General features: G+C 37.0%; 1 protein-coding gene across 1 annotated transcript in view; it reads right to left on the minus strand.

Annotated features, from left to right (window-relative positions):
* The window catches only part of LOC107710822 (protein dispatched homolog 3-like), a 55,744-nt gene that overhangs the window by 29,537 nt on the left and 6,122 nt on the right, over positions 1–20,085 (minus strand). The window contains exons 5-11 of the mRNA XM_016515671.1: positions 16,445–16,579; positions 16,183–16,343; positions 13,831–13,970; positions 9,117–9,205; positions 8,704–8,868; positions 4,929–5,090; positions 2,836–2,967 (exon numbers count right to left, since the gene is read on the minus strand). Coding sequence (XP_016371157.1) covers positions 2,836–2,967; positions 4,929–5,090; positions 8,704–8,868; positions 9,117–9,205; positions 13,831–13,970; positions 16,183–16,343; positions 16,445–16,579 — 984 coding nt within the window. The remainder of the gene's footprint in view (positions 1–2,835; positions 2,968–4,928; positions 5,091–8,703; positions 8,869–9,116; positions 9,206–13,830; positions 13,971–16,182; positions 16,344–16,444; positions 16,580–20,085) is intronic.

Below are 20,085 nucleotides of genomic sequence, written 5' to 3' on the forward strand. Positions count from 1 at the left end.
ACGGTTGAGATTATATCGCCACCTGTTGGTTTGGCATGCTCTTGACAGTGCTTCACAGCATGCGTTTGAGTTTTCATGTGGACGGAGATTTTTTTAAAAACAGAAGAAGGAAAAACTCCGTTTATAAAAATACCTGTGTACGTGTGGACATGGCCTAAAATTGCAAGCATGTTAGTGTATGTAAATCAATAATGGGGTGCATTTGTTCGCATTTTATTTTGTGATTTCACAGGAGCAGAGTTCAGGAAAGCGGTGTGTGTGAGAGCTGTGTAAAAATAGCGATGATCTATATGAATATGTTGCCCATAAAAGGGTACTATCATATATATATATATACAGTATCTCACAGAAGTGAGTACACCCCTCACATTTTTGTAAATAGTTTATTATATCTTTTCATGTGACAACACTGAAGAAATGACACTTTGCTACAATGTAAAGTACTACGAATCTACATCCCCTCCAGAAGTCTGAGATCCGCTAGTGAGCGACGCCTCGTGGTACCATCACAGAGAGGCTCAAAATCACTTTCCAGAACATTCACGTTCACCATTCCTGGCTGGTGGAATTATCTTCCCACCCCTAACCGGAATGCTGAATCCCTGACCATTTTCAAGCGACAGCTGAAAACTCATCTCTTTCGACGCTACTTGACTTCATCCTAAATAAAAAAATAAAAAAAACGTTCTCTTTATTTATTCCTTCCCTTTTCTAGATATATTATTTTTTTTTACAGCTGGTAAGGGGAGGATTCAGAGTGAAATATTCTCAGTTATCTACTGCAGGCAGGAGAGACTGCATAATAACATCGAAAAACATCAAAAAGCCACTGCAGTTTTGAGAACATCCAAATGTATGTTTTCACAGCACATTAAGTTCATTAGGTTAATAAACTGGAGGAATTTAGCCAGATATAAATGCACTTTGTAATTGTTAAGCAGACAGTTTCTAAATACACTGTCAAACTAAACTCAGATTAAAACTGTATTTTCATGGTTTCTAGCAGGACATTAGCTGTTATACGATTATTGTGGATAAGCTGTAGTTTAGTAGCCAAATAATGACACTTTCGTCTTCTGTAGAGCTGCTTTCTGAATCAAATTTGCTTCAAAACTGATGGATACTGCACTGTTACTGAACTGAACTGAATCAACATTGAGCTGACTCAAGTTGAATAATGACACTATTGCCTTCTGTGGAGATGCTTATAGCTAATCTTGTTTCATAATTTGATAGACTTTACAACTGTGGATAGAGACAATATATAATTTCCATAGCAACAACATTTTATTTCAGTGTTATTTTACTACTATTACTACTATTACTATTATTTTGGTCTGCTTTTTGTAGTACAGCTGTCGCATTTTCTGTGAAAGCATCTAAGCTTCTAGTATCCAAACACAATATAAAAACCGATATTGCTAATGATTACATGTAATCTGGATTACATCACTAATTCCAAAAATTAAGTACTTCTTTATATTACATTTTAAAATACTCGTAATTAGATTACAGTTACTTTTTATAGATTACATGATTACATATTATTTACAGAATTGCAGTAAATTATTCATAATTAGATTTTTTCTTTCACATTTGTTCTTTCTAAAATTCTACCGCTTTTTTTACATTTAGAAAGTCTTCCTGCTTTTCATCTACTCACAAACCCCATGTCAACTGTGGATAGAGACAATATATAATTTCCATAGCAACAACATTTTATTTCAGTGTTATTACTATTACTACTATTACTATCACTATTATTTTGGTCTGCTTTTTGTAGCACAGCTGTCGAATTTTCTGTGAAAGCATCTTAGCTTCTAGTATCCAAACACAATATAAAAACCGATATTGCTGATAGTGCTAGGAAGTAAATGATTACATGTAATCTGGATTACATCATTAATTCCAAAAATTAAGTACTTCTTTATATTACATTTTAAAATACTCGTAATTAGATTACTAGATTACACGATTACATATTATTTACAGAATGGCAGTAAATTATTCATAATTAGATTTTTTCTTTCAAATTTTTTCTTTCTAAAATTCTACCGCTTTTTTACATTTAGAAAGTCTTCCTGCTTTTCATCTACTCACAAACCCCATGTAGTTCCAGTTTGCGAAACCCTGGCATAATGTAATGTTTAATACACTTCATGATGTTTACAAAGAATGGAATATATTTTAAGTCAAAAGTAATCTAAAAGTAACCAAAAGGTAGTCAGAATGCATTACCTAATTTGGATCCAATGGATTACATTACAAACTATGACTTCTATTATGTAATTTGTAATCAGTAACCGACTACAATTTGTAAGAAATCTACCCAGCAGTGTATATAAATATAGCAATAATATACACTGCCGGTCAAAAGTTTGGAATAATTACGATTATTTTGTGATATGCTATTACAGTATGCTCAATTTATTGCATTTATTTGATCAAAAATACAGTAAAAACTGTCATATTATGGACTATTGTTACAATGTAACATATGTTAAACATGTTTTCTATTTGAATATATTTAAAAAAAAAACTAAAAAAAAACAGTCTTCACGATAAAGGGATAGAAATGGACCTGAAGAAGAGAACCTGTGTGGTCGACCATCTTGACTAGAGCTAGTTAGAGCTAGTCAGAGCACCAATTAAGCTGGTGGAGGCCTGGGTGAGCTGATTAACCGTGCTCTCAAACTAGTTTACCAGCCTGACAACCTTCTACTGCTATGACCTGTTTTTTTCCAGCAGGGACTGCATCAAAGACTGATTAAGCTTTGATGAAACAGGTGTCAGTGTTTTTCCACCCTTTCCTCCCAGCAGAGCAGAGAAACAAACCTGCGAGCATCTGTGTGCTGTTGTTGGATGCTGGTTTGGTCTGGTTTGAGGGAATTGTGGGATGGTTCCCTGAGGTAGAGCTTGTGAAGTCAGCAGTGCTGTGCAGATTATGAGGTCGCTCCATAAAAACACCTGTGAGACACAGAGAGGTGGGACACCTCAGGCTCTAACACTTTAGGCAACACTTTATTTTAAGGTCCAAATTTCATTATAAGCTAGTTGTTTTAACATGCATACTACTAGGATATTGGCTGTTTAGTAGTACTATGTGGCTTATTCTGCATGACAATATTTTAGATCCTTTAATCCACCCCATAACTAAACTTAACAAATACCTTACTAACTATTAATAATCAGCAAATTAGGAATTTATTGAGGCAAAAGTCATAGCTAATAGTTAGAATTTGTCCCTAAACTTAAGTGTGACCCCACTTTATTTATTCTTTTGTTTAAATTTAGACATTTAAATAAATGTAGGAATTTTTAGGCATGTACTACGTAGAATAAAGATTAATATTAGTATTAATAATATTACTACAAGTATTTGTGTGTGCGGTACTATGTAAATGCCATGGTATACAACTATGGTAATTATTTAGTACCATGGTATTTATCAAAGCACAGCTTTTCTATTAAATGTAATTTATTCTTGTAATCAAAGCTGAATTTTCAGCATCATTACTCCAGTCTTCAGTGATCTAAACGTAATCAAACTTTTAGATTACTTCATGATCCTTTAGAAAGTACAATATGCTCATTTGATACTCAAGAAACATTTCATATTATTATTAATGAAAGCAGTTATCTTTAATATGTTAAATTTTGAGGAATACTTAATATTTTTTTATGAAAACGGTGATACGTTCTTTTTCAGAATGATGAAAAGAGTGTTCAAAAGAAAAACATCTGTCTGAAATATATTTTTGTATGAGGTTCAGCCTAGAAAGTCTTTTCCAGTAAACAAAAGTAATCAAACTTTTAGATTACTTCATGATCCTTTAGAAAGTACAATATGCTCATTTGATACTCAAGAAACATTTCATATTATTATCAATGAAAGCAGTTATCTTTAATATGTTAAATTTTGAGGAATACTTAATATTTTTTATGAAAACGGTGATACGTTCTTTTTCAGAATGATGAAAAGAGTGTTCAAAAGAAAAACATCTGTCTGAAATATATTTTTGTATGAGGTTCAGCCTAGAAAGTCTTTTCCAGTAAACAAATTACTCACCTCAAACTTTTCAATGGTAGTGTACATTCAAATAGTTTTGAAAAGCTTAGTATAGTATAGTGTAGTGTAGTGTAGTATAGTATAATATAGTATAGTATAGTACAGTGTAGCGTAGTATAGTATAGTATGGTATAGTATAGTGTAGAGTAGCGTAGCGTAGTATAGTGTAGCGTAGCATAGTATAGTATAGTGTAGCGTAGCATAATATAGTATAGTATAGTATAGTATAGTGTAGTGTAGTGTAGCGCAGCGAAGCATAGTATAGTATAGTATAGCATAGTATAGTTTATATTTTTTAGCCTTTTTGCCACTTTATTTGTCAGGATATAGAAAGATCTGATAGAAAATTATGAGGGGATCAAGGGATAGGCTTCATTATTTTTCAAATTTTGAATACCAGATTTTAAATCTGTCCTCAAACACTTATACAGTATGTATTCATATATTATGATTGAATATATAACCACTGCTCTGTTAAGCATTATATAATGCTTGTTATGGCACACTCTCTGGGATACTTGATTCCGATTCAGTTGTGGCATTTCATGGTCAAACAAAACAATGTAACTGATAATGAATAATGTACTGATGTAGCAGATCAACACAAACACAACAAATAAATCCCTTCAGGGTGACACTAAACATTATGCCTTATATAATGTCTTATTCATGAAAGTTGCCTGACACCCAAATATTGGCACTACTCAAAAGCAAATGTTTCGGCTCATTGCCTGCTGCCTTCATCAACTGTATCTTTCCCTAAGCAGAAAATCTGTAAGCTAATTAAATAAGGCAGTGCAATTGTTTTCAATGAGCCACTAGAGTATTATACTCCAGCAGCGATGTTTAGAAGACCCACCCGAGCACATATGGCAGGCGATGCCCTGGGCGCTGAGGTTGCTGCGCAGGTCCAGCAGTCTCTGCAGGTTGGTGTCTCTGTGGAAGAGCACAGGCGCGTGACTGGCCGGCCGCAGGAGACAGCAGCACCACACCGAGCTCAGCAGAACCAGAGCATACACACCTGAAACACCAGACAGCATGGGACGTGAGAGGGTTGTAGTATGGAACAAGTGGACGGAGGAAGGATGTTTATCACAAAAACTAATGTTGGGATTTAACCCTGATGTTGCGTTCGGGTCATTTTGACCCAAAATGCTAATTAATATTAATGGACAGGACTAAATCTAAGACTTTGCTCAAACAGGACATAACAAATTCCCGCAAAAAATATCAAATATTTTTGGGGATTTTTTTTTACCGACTGATTATACTTGTGATGTGATCGGCTTAAAAACTGCTTATAAATTTCTCATTATGCTATAATCAGTCCTGGGTAGTAAAGGATTACATGTAATCTGGATTATGTAATCAGATTCCAAAAATTCTGAAATTGAAATTACAAAATTTGCTGTCTTTGGATCATTTTAAAACAGTTATTCGGCAAATGGAGGATGATTTAATGATATGTACTACAATTGTTTTTAGTTTGTTTGTGTTGTGTAAATTTGTGATGAAACTGATTGTATTGCTGCCCATTTTGTCTTTTTTTTAAACAGCGTTTTTCTGGTTAAATAAAGGTTAAATAAAAATAAAAATAAAAAATAAAATTAGGTAATCAGATCATTACATTTGAAAATACTTGTGAAAATCAGACTACAGTTTCTTTTTTTTATTGATTACATAATTACATATTATTCACATAAAAGCAATAAATTATTCATAATTTATTGATTCTCAGTAATTCTTTTTCAACTTTTAAATTTTTCTTCTAAAATAGCCTAGCGCTAATATACATTCAGAAATTGTTTCAGTTTTGTGGACATTCACACAAAGACCAATGACTTCTCTGGTGGCTATAATTTACAATAATAATTTTCTCAACATTTCAACATTGCATCAACTACTGAACACATTCGTTTTTATTTACCCCGCAGTTCCTTCACAAGCCCTGTTTGTGAAACCTTGATGTAATGTAATGTTTAATGCACTTCATGTTATTAATAACAACAAAAGCAATATATTTTCTTTCTCTACGATACACGATTATCTGATTTAAATCAATGTCATAAACGAGTTAGGTCAAAAGTAATCTAAAAGTAATCAGAAAGTAGTTTGATTATATTACCTAAAATGTGTAATGTAACGGATTACATTACAAACTACAATTTTTGTCAAGTAATTTCAAATCAGTAACGGACTACAATTTGTAAGTAATCTATCCAGCACTGGCTATAATATTACCAAATACTGAAATCAATCTATTTTTTTCAGCCTTTTTTTTTTTTTCAATTTCTTTGCAAGCTGCAAAGGTGGGACTAACTGTCTATGTATTTATAATGCGATGCCCTGTTGGTATAATGGTCAGGTGTCCCAATACTTTTGTCCATATAGTGTAAGCTCAGATCAATGAGGCCTACGATTGATCACCTCCAATACGTAATACAAAACCCTTGCTGATTGAAAGAAAACAAGTTCAGAAAAGGGCTGAATCCAGGATTTGGTGATGACATAGCATATTGTGAGATTTACAAGCAATTTTTAAAAGACCAGCCATTTTTGCACAGAACAAGGTTTAAATGCATCCTGCTACATTATGCATGACTGTATTGTTACTGTCTCCAAGTCTATAATTATAGCACTGTTGTATCAACAATGCTCAGGCTGCTCACCTAATAAGAGGAAAGAGCAGTGGTGGCCTGGGAGAAACCTGGCTCTAATTTAGCTTATTGACATGCATGCAGCTGCATAAATATGCATTTACACAATAGGCGTTTGTGGAAATTTCTTGCTACGCTCCAACATGCTTAATTGCATTGTTGCAGACACTTAAGGGATGCGGTTCATAGCTCCTTTGTTTGAACTGTGAATAGACTGACCTTGAGACTAAGAACAAAATACAGAGAGTCTGAAACAAAACAGCCAGGAAATGTTCATCTTACTCATGCACAAATTGTCTGTACATTAGCAGAAAAATCTGAATCTGACTTGCATGAGTTCACTATTGTACTCTTTGTTCGTTTTCAGATAATCATTTATCAGACCAGCATTCTTTAGTCAACCATTGTCTATATCTTATGAAGGTATAAAGATATATTTTTAAAAATGAATTTCAGTGCAATTATTTAGAAACAATTCTCATTAGGTTACTATTATAGCATTTATGAATATTATAAATAATAATGTATCAATTTTAATTAGATTTTATATTTATATAAGATTTTATAATTATATTTTCATTGATTTTTTTTCATTTTATATTATTATTATTATTATTACAGTTAGTTACCTAGGTAACATTTCTAAGTTTCAGATTTTCATTTAAATAGTAAGCAACTCAGTATAGGCATTATTCCACATAAACATGTCAAATAGTACTCAACATTGCTGACATGGGACATCATCACATTGCATTTTTAATTCAATGAGTGCTGTCCAGTTATTTTGCACAAATTTTGTGTAAAAATGTCTCCACACTTGGCAGTCTTATCAAATACTGAGTGAAGAAAGAGATTGTGGCTGATATTACTGGTTCATCAATCTCACTGGAGATGGTCATGTCAAGGGAATACGATTGTGGGATACAGTATCCCATGCAGTAGCTCTGTTGTGCACTGCACACTTTGGCAAGTGTAGTATGTCATCCAGTCATTCTATACTATACTATACTATACTATTATCGTGTAGCATAGTATTGTCACGTGTATGTTCCTAGTTTTCCTTATTTGGTTTGATTCCTGTATTAAGTTTCATTTGTGTCAGCTGTGTTCTATTAATTATCCTGGATTACTCCTCACCTGTTTCTGTTCTCCCTGATTGCGTTACATGTGTTTATAAGCCCTGTGTTTTCCTCAGTTCCATTGTCTTGCGTTGATGTTGTTTAGTGGTTCTCCTTGCTCCTGGTATTTGTCCTGATTTGAAGTCTGATTAAAGACTTCAATTAAAGTTATTTCCATTTACCTCTATTGTTGTGTGCGTCACTACAACCACAGACCGTGACAAGTATAGTATTGTATATTAATTACTTTAACTTCGTACCATAATTTGACATAACTTTGGGACCAGACAAAGTGATATAAATCTGTGCACAACTCCAGAAAGTAACGGAAAGTCCGCTAGTTCACTTGCTTTTGTCCGGGCCAAATACAATGTTGATTTTTTTTGGTTTGGTGCAGTTTGCTTTCACACTGCCCTTTTTGCAAGTGAACCATAAACCGTAAACAAAACCACACATCTGCTTAAGGTCATCCATTCATTGGTTTATCCTTTCAACCGTACCAGAGTTCGTCTGGAAGTGGTCTCGGTATGGTTGTTTGGTTACACCTGGCCAAAAGATCCGCACCAAGGGGCGAAACCAACTTGAGTTCGATTCAATCGAACCAAACAAGACAGGTGTGAATACACCCTTAGAAGCCAGTGAATCAGAGTGAAAGGTTTCAGCCAGCTCTTGGTAGTTTTGTGCGTGACATACATCAGACAGTAAGCCAATGCTCTGTGGGCGGCCTGTGAGAGCATTGTCTGCGGCTGAGAGCAAATGTATAAAGATGCTTAACTAATGTGAGAATTATGAAAGCATCGTCTTCTCGTCTTCTGAGATAAACCTCTAAACATTCCTAATCATTACAAGTGTTACTCACCTATAATGGTTTTCCGTTTCTCCACTACAGGCTCTGCCACCCAGTGTCTCAGGAGCTTCTGAAGGTGAGCGCTGACCACCCCTACACTGCCCTCAGTGGACACGGCCAAAGCAGCTTCAGCCGAGAGCGACAGCAGCACCGCATCGGATTCAGAGTCATACACACCTGCGCAGAAATCAACAATACAAGGAGTGACTCAGCAGCTGAATGTGATGATCTGAGATAATGCACCATGGTTTTTAATTTCAGATCAACGTGAAATCAAAACAGACCCTGTTTACTTGCTAAGTTCATATTCATGGTCTTATCGTGAATGATTCATCGGTGCACAGTATTCCAAATGTTCCAGTATTCCAAACTGTCTCTGTAATCTTTTATCAAAATAGCATTTGTGGTGATGACATCATCATTACCTGGTTCCATTTCTACCGTTATTAGAGCAACATCGTCTTCATCTGAGAGCGGACTGGGGCTGGTGGACAGTTTAGTTAGAGTGGTCCACCTGTTAGGGTTAACAGTCTCAGGGTTAAAGGGAAAATACACACAAAAAAAGCAAGTAATTGTATGTAAATGTCAGTGTAATTGCTTGGGAAAGAGTGACCAGCAACCAATTCATTAAATTCAATGTAATTGCAAGGAAAAGAGTGACCAGCACAATGAAAGGAAAAAAAAGTCTTAAAGGTTTAATAATGACAGAATTTGTTGTTCTGTGTGAACAATAACTTTAAACAGATCATTTACCCAAAAACTCTTAGTTCTGTCAGGACCACTATCGTCAAAATGATAGATACTTAGCATAAAGTTTGGTTTGGCAGTATGGTTCTGTTCTGCGCAAAAAACTCCCTGCCCATCCATGCAGCCTGTCATGAATGAGCAGGGAGAGCAGCAATAATAACCCCCCTAGGGTTAACAGAACAGAACAAGGCAGATATCATTAATGTACTTAATAATATTTAAGTGTAACACTTTATTCAAGATAAAGGAGTCTGATTAGCAAGGAATATCAGAAAGCCAAGTCCTGACTGTGGCGAAAGGAGGAGCTGGGGATGGAGGAGGGTAATTTGCTCCGGAGCAAGCTGAAAAGCTGCTGAATAATACTGAATAGAGCTTATATAGGAATGCCGCGATAGGTGTCGTATTCCTATAGGTAGATGTGATCAGCTGATGCAAGCTTGACTCACGTGACCTGCCAGAACTAACGCTAACGCTTAATTTAGTCCAGGAGGACTGCATTAATTCACACAATTAAGAAGAAGCACAGCCAATATGATTCTCATATTGATGCTTCAGCAAAGTTAAAACACCCACAGGCTCTGAAAAACTCCCTACCAGATTCTGTAACAAGTATAATCAAAAATTTTATGTAAAAAAAAGCAATTTTTTTCTGACCACAACATGTTGAATCTTGCCTTGCACATCATGTTTAAAAAGCACAGCAGTGTTTGTAAATAAACAGAAATACTTCTATCTATATACACAAGACTTATCCTCCTCTGAGCGCTCATTAATCTTCCACACATAAGCGCTCTTCTGTGTCCAAAAGCTATTAAATTTGTGCTCTCTGCATTCATAGTAGCCTTGTATCCCATTCCAAACTGCATTAATATAATGCAGGAGCCATCGAATGTCTTGCATTTTAACGAATTGAGAAGAACATCCAGATTAGTGGACGATCAATATTTCTCAGTAGCCGATAGACGCTGATATATATAGCATATAAAGTACAATCAGCCGGTCATTATTGCAAAATAAATCCTGACAGGGTGATCAAGACCACTAAATGAATAAATGCTTGGACTTAAATATTGATTCGAGTTGATATTATTTACTAATCTTGCATTTATATGATATTAAAGCGTTCGCTAAGAAAAACTACTGCAGTACATTGTGCAAAACAATCAGCCTAGAAACAAAATGAACATTGCTACAGTAATATTACAGTAATTTTAATAATGAAGTCTTCTGTGGTCATTTTCACTGTAATCCATAACAGAGATGCAAGATTTCACTATAGCTGCGTTTCTAAAAATGAGAGCGCAAGTTTGGGGTGTTGAGAGCAATCGGGTTCTTGAAATCAGGAAAAGTTCACCCAAAAATGAAAATTTGCTGAAGATTTTCCCCCTCAGGGTTTATGAAGCGAGAAGCTGCGAGTTGTAATAAACAAATCCATCATTATGACGTTTTTTTTTTTACTTCAAACTGTTGCTTCCAGCTAAAATAAAAGTCCTTCATAATATTGCTTTCTCCAGTGAAAAGGTTGTCTGAATCAGGAGAGAAATATGCACAGATCAAGCACTGTTTACAAGCAAAGACAGTCCAAAACAGTTCTAAACAAATATGTGGGTGGATTTTGATGTTAGAGAACAGCAGGGGACGGACTTTTTCACTGGAGGAAGGGTCATTATGGATTATGGACTGGCATTTTGGCCAGAAGCAATAGTTTAAAGTTAAAAATATCTTAATGATGGATTTGTTTCTTACAAACACTCAGCTTTTCACTTCACAAGACGTTAACTGATGGTGGTGTGGATTATTGTGATGTTTCTATCAGCTGTTTGGACTCTCATTCTGACGGCACCCATTCACTGCAAAGGAATGTAATGCTAAATTTCTCCCAATCTGTTCTAGTGAAGAAACAAACTCATCTACATCTTGGATGGCCTGAGGGTTTTCATCAAATTTTGATTTATAGGTGAACTATTCCTTTAAACATGCTATGTATTATATTCCTTGAATATTCAAACAGGCTATAGGTAATGCGAGAGATTCTGACATTACATAACGTAGCCTAACATTCAAACTTTAAAGGTTTATCTTGATGGCTTTTATGTCTCTTTATTTTCGTTAAATGTTGTAAAAATGCTAAACATTGCTGGAGGGTCTCCACATGCTATATCAGTTTTAATTAGTCAGTGCTCTTATGAGGTAACAAAGAACTTTCTGCTAGACTGATAGGATCTAAACCAATTAAAAACGGTGTGCCTGAGAGGCCGGTCCACTTCTGTAGATCTGAGATCATTAACAGCTTTAATTAGGGCCGTGTGATGTTCAGCGCTGTGATGTTGATCATCTCAGATCTTCAACAGAGACCACATTTACATTTATTTATTTTATTTTAAATAGAGAGTAAAAGTCAAAATTAAACTTACAGCTATTTCTTCAGCTATAGGGATGTTTATACAGTATAACAGATTTCAATGTTTTTCTTTAAATATCAAAGGCACATTAAACCTGCCTTGGAAACGTCTCGGTTACGTATGTAACCCTCGTTCCCTGAAGGAGGGAACGGAGACGTCACGTCGGATGACCGACGAATTGGGATCTCGCTTAGAGGGACCAATCTACTTAGAGTGTAAACTAAACGAGCCAATGCACATTGGCATGCGATTATTGCATCCAGCTGCCGCTGATCACAGCGTGAGTATAAGTAGGCAGCAGATGCAGCGCATATTCAGGTTTTCGCTGAGGAGCCGAGCCGGTGACCCGGCCGCTCAGCGGTGGTACAGGAGCTGTGGCGACGGGACGTGACGTCTCCGTTCCCTCCTTCAGGGAACGAGGGTTACCATACGTAACCGAGACGTTCCCTTTCAGTCGGTCACTCTCGACGTCACGTCGGATGACCGACGAAATTGGGATCCTACCAAAGGGCCACAGCTACTGCCCCTTCCAGTGTCCTGTGGAAGCCACCTGCGCCCCTACTTTTTGGCATAGGCCAGGGCTTCACAAGAGGACCAGCTACTGCTACTATGGCACTACCCACTGAGTAAGACTGGATAACACTGGGAAAACGTACCCGTTCTACTTGGAACAGGGGCGTTACGGAAGCTCCAACCTTCCCGAAGGAGGTTTCGGAAGCAAATACACATATGAACATTCCTTAGGTGCATATGGAAGAATGGAGGTGATTGAACCCTCTTGGAATGGCAGAAGTCTGCCGGGGAAACACGGGCTCAAGGCTATACCGTGGACTTTACACATATGAGATCCACTTGGGTCTTACATATGGAACCCAGCCTTCTACCGGTTCTCGAGGATTCAACGAGTGAAGGCCTGACGCCGGACGCTCCGCCACGTCTGGCTGCCGAGGGGACGGAGGAACTCAACAGGGTCTACTATATGGACTCTCTGGAGTGGTTTTTGCAAGCCGACCCGAAGCCGGGGCCTCTCAGTGCTTCTACCCGTTTGAGGTGAGAACACAGGAGGATACCGGCTCCACACGAAGGCTATAGAATCTAGCGAACGTGTTAGGGGTCGCCCAGCCCGCAGCTCTACAGATATCCGCCAGCGAGGCGCCACGAGCCAGCGCCCAGGAGGATGCAACACTTCTAGTTGAGTGAGCCCGCAACCTGAGCGGGCAGGGCACACCCTGTGCCTGATAAGCCAGGGTGATGGCATCCACTATCCAGTGGGCCATCCTCTGCTTCGAGACGGCATTCCCCTTCTGCCGGCCTCCGTGACAGACAAAGAGCTGGTCTGAGGTCCTGAAGCTTTGCGTCCGGTCAACGTAGCCCCTTAAGGCTCGGACGGGACAGAGCAAAGCTAGGGCTGGGTCTGCCTCCTCCGAGGGCAGCGCTTGGAGGTTCACCACCTGATCCCTGAAGGGAGTAGCGGGAACCTTGGGCACATAGCCGGGCCGGGGCCTCAGGGTTACCTGGGAATCAGCCGGCCCGAACTCTAGGCACGAATCGTTGACCGAAAATGCATGCAGGTCCCCTACCCTCTTGATGGAGGCCAATGCCAGCAGGAGCAAAGTCTTCATCGAAAGAAATTTCAGCTCGACCGTCTGCAAAGGCTCAAATGGGCCCTGCTGTAGTGCCGTGAGCACTAGAGTCAGGTCCCAAGAGGGTATAGAGGAATGCCGCGATAGGTGTCGTATTCCTATAGGTAGATGTGATCAGCTGAGAATCAGCTGATGCAAGCTTGACTCACGTGACCTGCCAGAACTAATGCTAACGTTTAATTTTTCCCATGAGAACAGGTTGAGATATTTTGAAAATTTTTGGTAACCAAACAGTTTTGGTGGCTATTGTCTTCTAATGTATGGACCAAAAAAAACAAACACTCAATTCGAAAGAAAGAACATGCACATTTCTCAAAAGACATTTTGGAAGAAATAACACAATCTACCATTTGGGACAGGCGTTGGCATGGGCAGCTCCACACTGGCTCCAGATGCAAAGGGCAGCAGGCATGAGAATGGACACCCAAAGCCAGCAGCAGCTCACAATTAGAGACATGAACAGACCGAAATCATGAACCGCTGGGATCTAATGACGCATGCAAAACAGATAAAGGTCACGCGTCAGGTGTTGTCAGAATTTTTTTACTCCTTTGCATGTTTTAAAATAAATTAACCGGTGGGATTCTCATTACGCCAGAATACGCTATTGAATAAACATGAGTCGGTGACAGAAACATAAAAGCCCCATGGGTACAAAAGCTAAAGTGAATAAAATAAGACCCCTTTTTAAAGATAAAGCAATGTTCGACTGTCTACTCTACATGTTCTTGCGGCTTATTTCATCATTTGTGCTCATGGTCTTTATTTTTTGATTGATGTTAGATCCTGAGCTTCAAAGTAGGAGGTCACATACAAATCCTCAAGTTCACTCAGAACTTTAGTTCGTTTTATCACACCACTTAAAAAGCTTTGATGACAGGAAAGTTAAAGAATGTACAGGTCACAGGTCGTGACTGAAAGCAGAATTTTTAAAATTGTGTTATTTTTTCATTGTGTAAAATTGACAGTCCTAGAAAAAATCGTCAGGGAATTGTTGTCACGACCATGAGCACACTGACATATGCATGTGTAGTATTTAGCAAACAACCCGGATGTTGAGGTTAGCAAATCATAACAGAAGTAATTTATATAACACTTACTGGACTGAAGCAGCTTAGGCTTACGTAATACATACAGTTGAAGCCAAAAGTTTACATACACCTTGCAGAGTCTACAAAATGTTATTATTTTACCAAAATAAGAGGGATAATACAAAATGCATGTTATTGTTTATTTAGTATTGACTTTAATAAGATACTTCACAACAGAAAATAATAGTTGAATATATAAAAATTACCCCGTTCTAAATTTTACATACACTTTATTCTTAACGCTGTGATGTGAATGACCTGAATGATCCACAGCTGTTTTTTTTTATTTTTATTTTTTTGTTTTTTTTGTTTAGTGATAGTTGTTCATGAGTCCCTTGTTTGTCCTGAACAGTTAAACTGAGCACAGTTCTTCAGAAAAATCCTTCAGGTCCCACAAATTCTTCGGTTTTCCAGCATGTTTATGTATTTGAACCCTTTCCAACAATGACTGTATGATTTTGAGATCCATCTTTTCACACTGAGGACAACTGAGGGACTCATATGCAACTATTACAGAAGCGGAAACACCATGCATTAAGAGCCGGGGGATGAAAACTTTTGAACAGAATGGAGATGAGTACATTTTTCTTATTTTGCCTAAATATCATATTTTTTCATTTAGAACTGCCCTTCAGAAGCTACAGAAGATACTTACATGTCTCTCAGAAGACAAAAGAAGTACAATTTACCCTGATTTTCTAATTCAAAAAGTTTTCACCCATATGCTACACCCATATGCTCGTAATGCATTGTGTTGCTTACTTGTGCATCTTGTGTTTTTCAGATATAACTGTAATTCGATTACCTTAATATGTAATTGTAATGAAATACAGTTACTCATATTGTTTATTTTCAATACATAACTAAGTGACATATATTCCGTTACTCCCCAACCCTGCTGGTGTGGTACCTTTTCAAAAGGTACTAATATGTAGCATTTAGGTATTAATTATGTGGGTACAAATATGTATCTTTAAGGTACTAAAACGCACCCTGTAGGGGTAAATAAGGTACTGTACAAAGGAGTACCTTTTGAAAGGGTACCGTCCCACTACCAGCTTTTTTTTTTTACCTTTCTTTCCGAGAGTGTGTTATAATCACATTAATTTACATTACAAGCTATCAGAATATTTTTAAATAAATATCTTTAACACCTCTTCTTGCCAGAAACTGCATAATTTTACACAGTTTGAGCCTCTGAATAAAACTAAAGGTGTTTTTCCCCCTCTCAAGTGTGATGTTACACTTAATGTTTAACTAGATAAATATGGTATTACAACTATTTTAGGATTTATTTTAAATATCTTGTCTAAAGGTTCCATAAACTTCCATTTAAAATGTTGACTATTATATCATATGTGAGGCTTTACAGGCTTAAAGGTACAGCAGCAAAAACAGCCTGTGCAAAATAGTTCAGAAAAACTAAAATACAACTGATTTTGGTGCAAGAAACCTTGACTAGCATTGTAAGTGAACTTAACAACATCCTCCCTAAGAGTAGGTTTTAGCCTGAGTACTTTACTTAGAACACACCCTTCAAAATGTTAGCACATCTCTATTTGGAGAATTGATTTTCTGGACATGTTTATTCGGCTCGGCTGACTGCACCTGTGAGAAGGTGTTTGCAGCATATGCTGCTGCTGTTGTGAAGGATGTGAGGAACGTGGCTCGGCCTGCTGTCTTTACTGTGTAAATCATACGCTGCATTGAACAAGTCAGGTGGGCTGACTGTCTGAACGTACTGATGAACACAAACACGTCATCCACACCTGGAAGGAAAGAAAGAGGAAGATTCAACTCTCAAAAGATGGTAGGACCAATCTATGTGTTCATTTACAATGCTCATAGGTTGATGTTTTATTATTCTCACCAATGCCTATGATGACGAAAGCTGCCACTCCATTGAGAATGCCGAGATATTTCACTCCAAACACCACATGATACAAGAAGAGTGCCATGAGACAGCTCAGACCAATACTGGCCAAGCCAAAGAACGTCAGAAACACTGCAGAGAAATGAAATGGATACTGAAGCATAATGTCAGATCAAGAAATGACTGCACTTCCAGTGCTGGAAAAACTATTTTGAGAGTTTATCTTGCCAACTTGCTACTCAGTTCAACCACAGTAAAGGTCATCTTTAGTTAGCTATTCCCTCCAAGATACTAAAAAATCAGCTAAATGATTATTTAAAAAGGCAGATTCTTTTAAATATATTGCTGCGATTTGATAATTGCACATGCAATCGGAACAGTATTAATCAGGCACTGAAATAATATAGATAACAACTTTTACACTAAGTATAACTTACTTCTATTAGTTCTAAATTTTCACTAAAATAAGTAATATAACTAGAAAGCATCTATATGCACTACTATTCCGTCAGTAAGAATGTATAATGTTTTTGAAATGTTCACCAAGGTTGTATTTATTTAATCAAAAATACAGTAAAAACAGCAATAACTGTGAAATATTATTACAATTTAAAATAACACTTTTCTATTTGAATAAATATTTGAAATGTAATTTATTACTGTGATGAAAAGCTGAATTTTCAGCATCATTACTCCAGTCTACAGTGTCACATGATCCTTCAGAAATCATTCTAATTCAGCAGCATTTATTTCAAACATAAAGCTTTTGTGGCTATATAAAAGTATTTGCTGTCACTTTTAATTATTTTAATGTGTACTTGCTGAATATAAGTAAATCTTTCTGACACCAAACATCTCATTGGTAGTGTAACTCAGTCAAAAAAAGTAATAAACAGCTCGATTTTGCTAAATATTTTGCTATAGATGTTTTACAGAGACTCAAATGAATCAGTGAACATTTCTGTTTTGAACTAGTTCTTTTAATAAACCATCCAAATTGAGCGATTCACTAAAATGAATGGCTGCACACACAAAAAACTGCTAGCAAAAGTAGCACTAAAACATTAGCCTGTTTACTATAAGATACAGTAATGCAGTATTTAAAAATGTAAGTTTGCGTCAGTACATCAAGCTAATTGCTCCAACACTGAGTTCACCAAGGCCTTACTGTCAAGTTTGAAATGCGTCACTATTACAAACCGCAGTTTTCAATTAAGCACTATCCAAGATGTTTTTGACCCTCATGCTTTACAGCACAAGAAGATGTTTCCTGTGCTTTCACGCTTTTATCCCTGAATTAACCGAAAGTGCTGTGGCGAACAGAGAGTGCTAAAGGTTTCGTAACAAGCATTTACAAGCTGAGTGGAACGACAGAGTTTGAGAGCTCTCTATTGTTTCTCTAACAAGGCGGCACATTGCAAATGCAGCCGACATAAATAAATTCTGAAGGTTCAGGGAAGGTTATGTGATATACAGATAAAGCACAGAGGTCAAGTTACGTAATGTGAAAAAGCGTCATGGAGTTTTTTGTAAAAATGTCAAATGGAAAAGTGGTGCTCCATTTTCCATTATCCAGACGGTTGTTGATGCAGCAGCTGTGAGAAAATAAGCCTCATTTTAGCAATGTTCTGACAAAAATAGTATAATGACCTGAATATACCAAGAAAACCAGCTGTGGAGCTGAGAGACGGCCAAATCAATACGATTTACTTGATGAATTGCACAACAACCAAAGTCGCAGTTCGTACACCTTCAAGTCTGTATCGTCTTGTGCTTTTAATAGATTCGTAGCTGAAATACATGTTTACTGCTGTGCCTAATTAAGTCATGTTTACTGCTGTGCCTAACATTAAGTCAGATTCAAGACATCAGTCAGATTTCATTTCAGAAATCATTCGCAGCTTATCTGTTGACACATATGTTGACTCAAAGCATACTGAGGCCTTTCTGTAGACGAGAAAATGAAATCCAGTTGCAATTTCAAAGAAAAACAAAAAACATTGAATCATATCTGCTACAATATTTTAGCAAGGCTGAAACCATGTATTGATCAGACAGTATCCATTTGATCGATGAAATAAGCATTTTTAATTTATACAGGTAGTACTTTGCAATAAAAAAAACAAGACAAATTGTTAACAATATTAATACATTTGGTATCAAGAACTAAGCATTTTTACAGCATGTATTAATTTATATTAATTTTAATTTATTAATATATTATTGTTTATTGATAATTATTTTTTTTCATAATACATTAGCTACCCTTAATTTAGACGACTGGAAATTAACCAAGAAAAATAAATAGTGGTATGTAGCAGTTTTGTGCATTGTTAGTTCGTGATTCCTAAAATAGACAGTATGCACTCTATGAATTCTACATTCAAGAAATCAATCACACAAGCCGTTTCAAGTATTCAGTATTCAAACCAACAGCACAACTGGCAGCATGCATGCACTGCTTTTATAATGTTTTAAATAGTTTGATATAAATGAGACGTTATCTGTGTTTGCTCTTCTAACAAATATATGACATATGAAATCAATGGCAGAACCAACAGTTTATTTCAGAGCAACACAAAGTGGTGTTTCCCTGCTGAATGAATTGGTGCATTTATACATTCTAAAAAATGCTGGGTTAAAAAGGGACAAACCCAGCTATCGCCAAAAGTAATAGGTCATCCAGGTACTTTCGCCTACTGTTTTATGAATACTACACTCTAAAAAATGCTGGGTTAAATACAACCCAATTGCTGGGTTTGTCCCTATTTTACCCAGTATATGACATATGAAATCAATGGCAGAACCAACAGTTTATTTCAGAGCAACACAAAGTGGTGTTTCCCTGCTGAATGAATTGGTGCATTTATACATTCTAAAAAATGCTGGGTTAAAAAGGGACAAACCCAGCTATTGGGTTGTTTTGACCCAGCTGTTGGGTTCAAAACAACCCAACCGCTGGGTCAAAACAACCCAATAGCTGGGTCAAAACAACCCAATAGCTGGGTTTGTCCCTTTTTAACTCTGCGCTGGGTTATATTTAACCCAGCATTTTTTAGAGTGTATGAATTGTTGAGTGAATAATTCAATGACTCATTCATTCAGTGGCAGTGTCTAAAATCGCGTACTCTCGGACTAAGTACTTCTATGGAATAAGTAATTACTTCGTGACTGAATTTGTGAATGAATTAAAATTGACATACTACATTCACCATGTGGTCATTTTAATGTAACCTACCAGTGTCAGTTGAGTCACTTCACTCTCATTTACAAATCCTCTCACGTGGTGTCACGAATCCTGTCCATGGACTTCCGTTCAATCACCACCAGAGGTCACCCTTCCATTACAGTGACTCTCGCACAACACAAACTGTTGCATGTCATCCCGGACTACATATCCCATCAGCCATTGCACTGATTGCACACAGCACTTATTGCACACAGCACTGATTGCACACAGCTGTCATCAATCACACATTCATTATATAACACTCACTCAAACAACCATTCACTGCCGAGTATTGTAAGCGCTTATCACTCACCTAGCGATAGCTACTTTACGGAGCCAGTTCCCTGTCCTTGTTTAAGTATTTAGTTCTAGTTTCCATAGTCTAGTCATAGTCTTGTCTTGCCTGCTT

The sequence above is a fragment of the Sinocyclocheilus rhinocerous genome, unplaced genomic scaffold (genome assembly GCF_001515625.1).
Source record: "Sinocyclocheilus rhinocerous isolate Xijiao unplaced genomic scaffold, SAMN03320098_v1.1 scaffold1198, whole genome shotgun sequence".
Lineage (NCBI taxonomy): Eukaryota > Metazoa > Chordata > Actinopteri > Cypriniformes > Cyprinidae > Sinocyclocheilus > Sinocyclocheilus rhinocerous.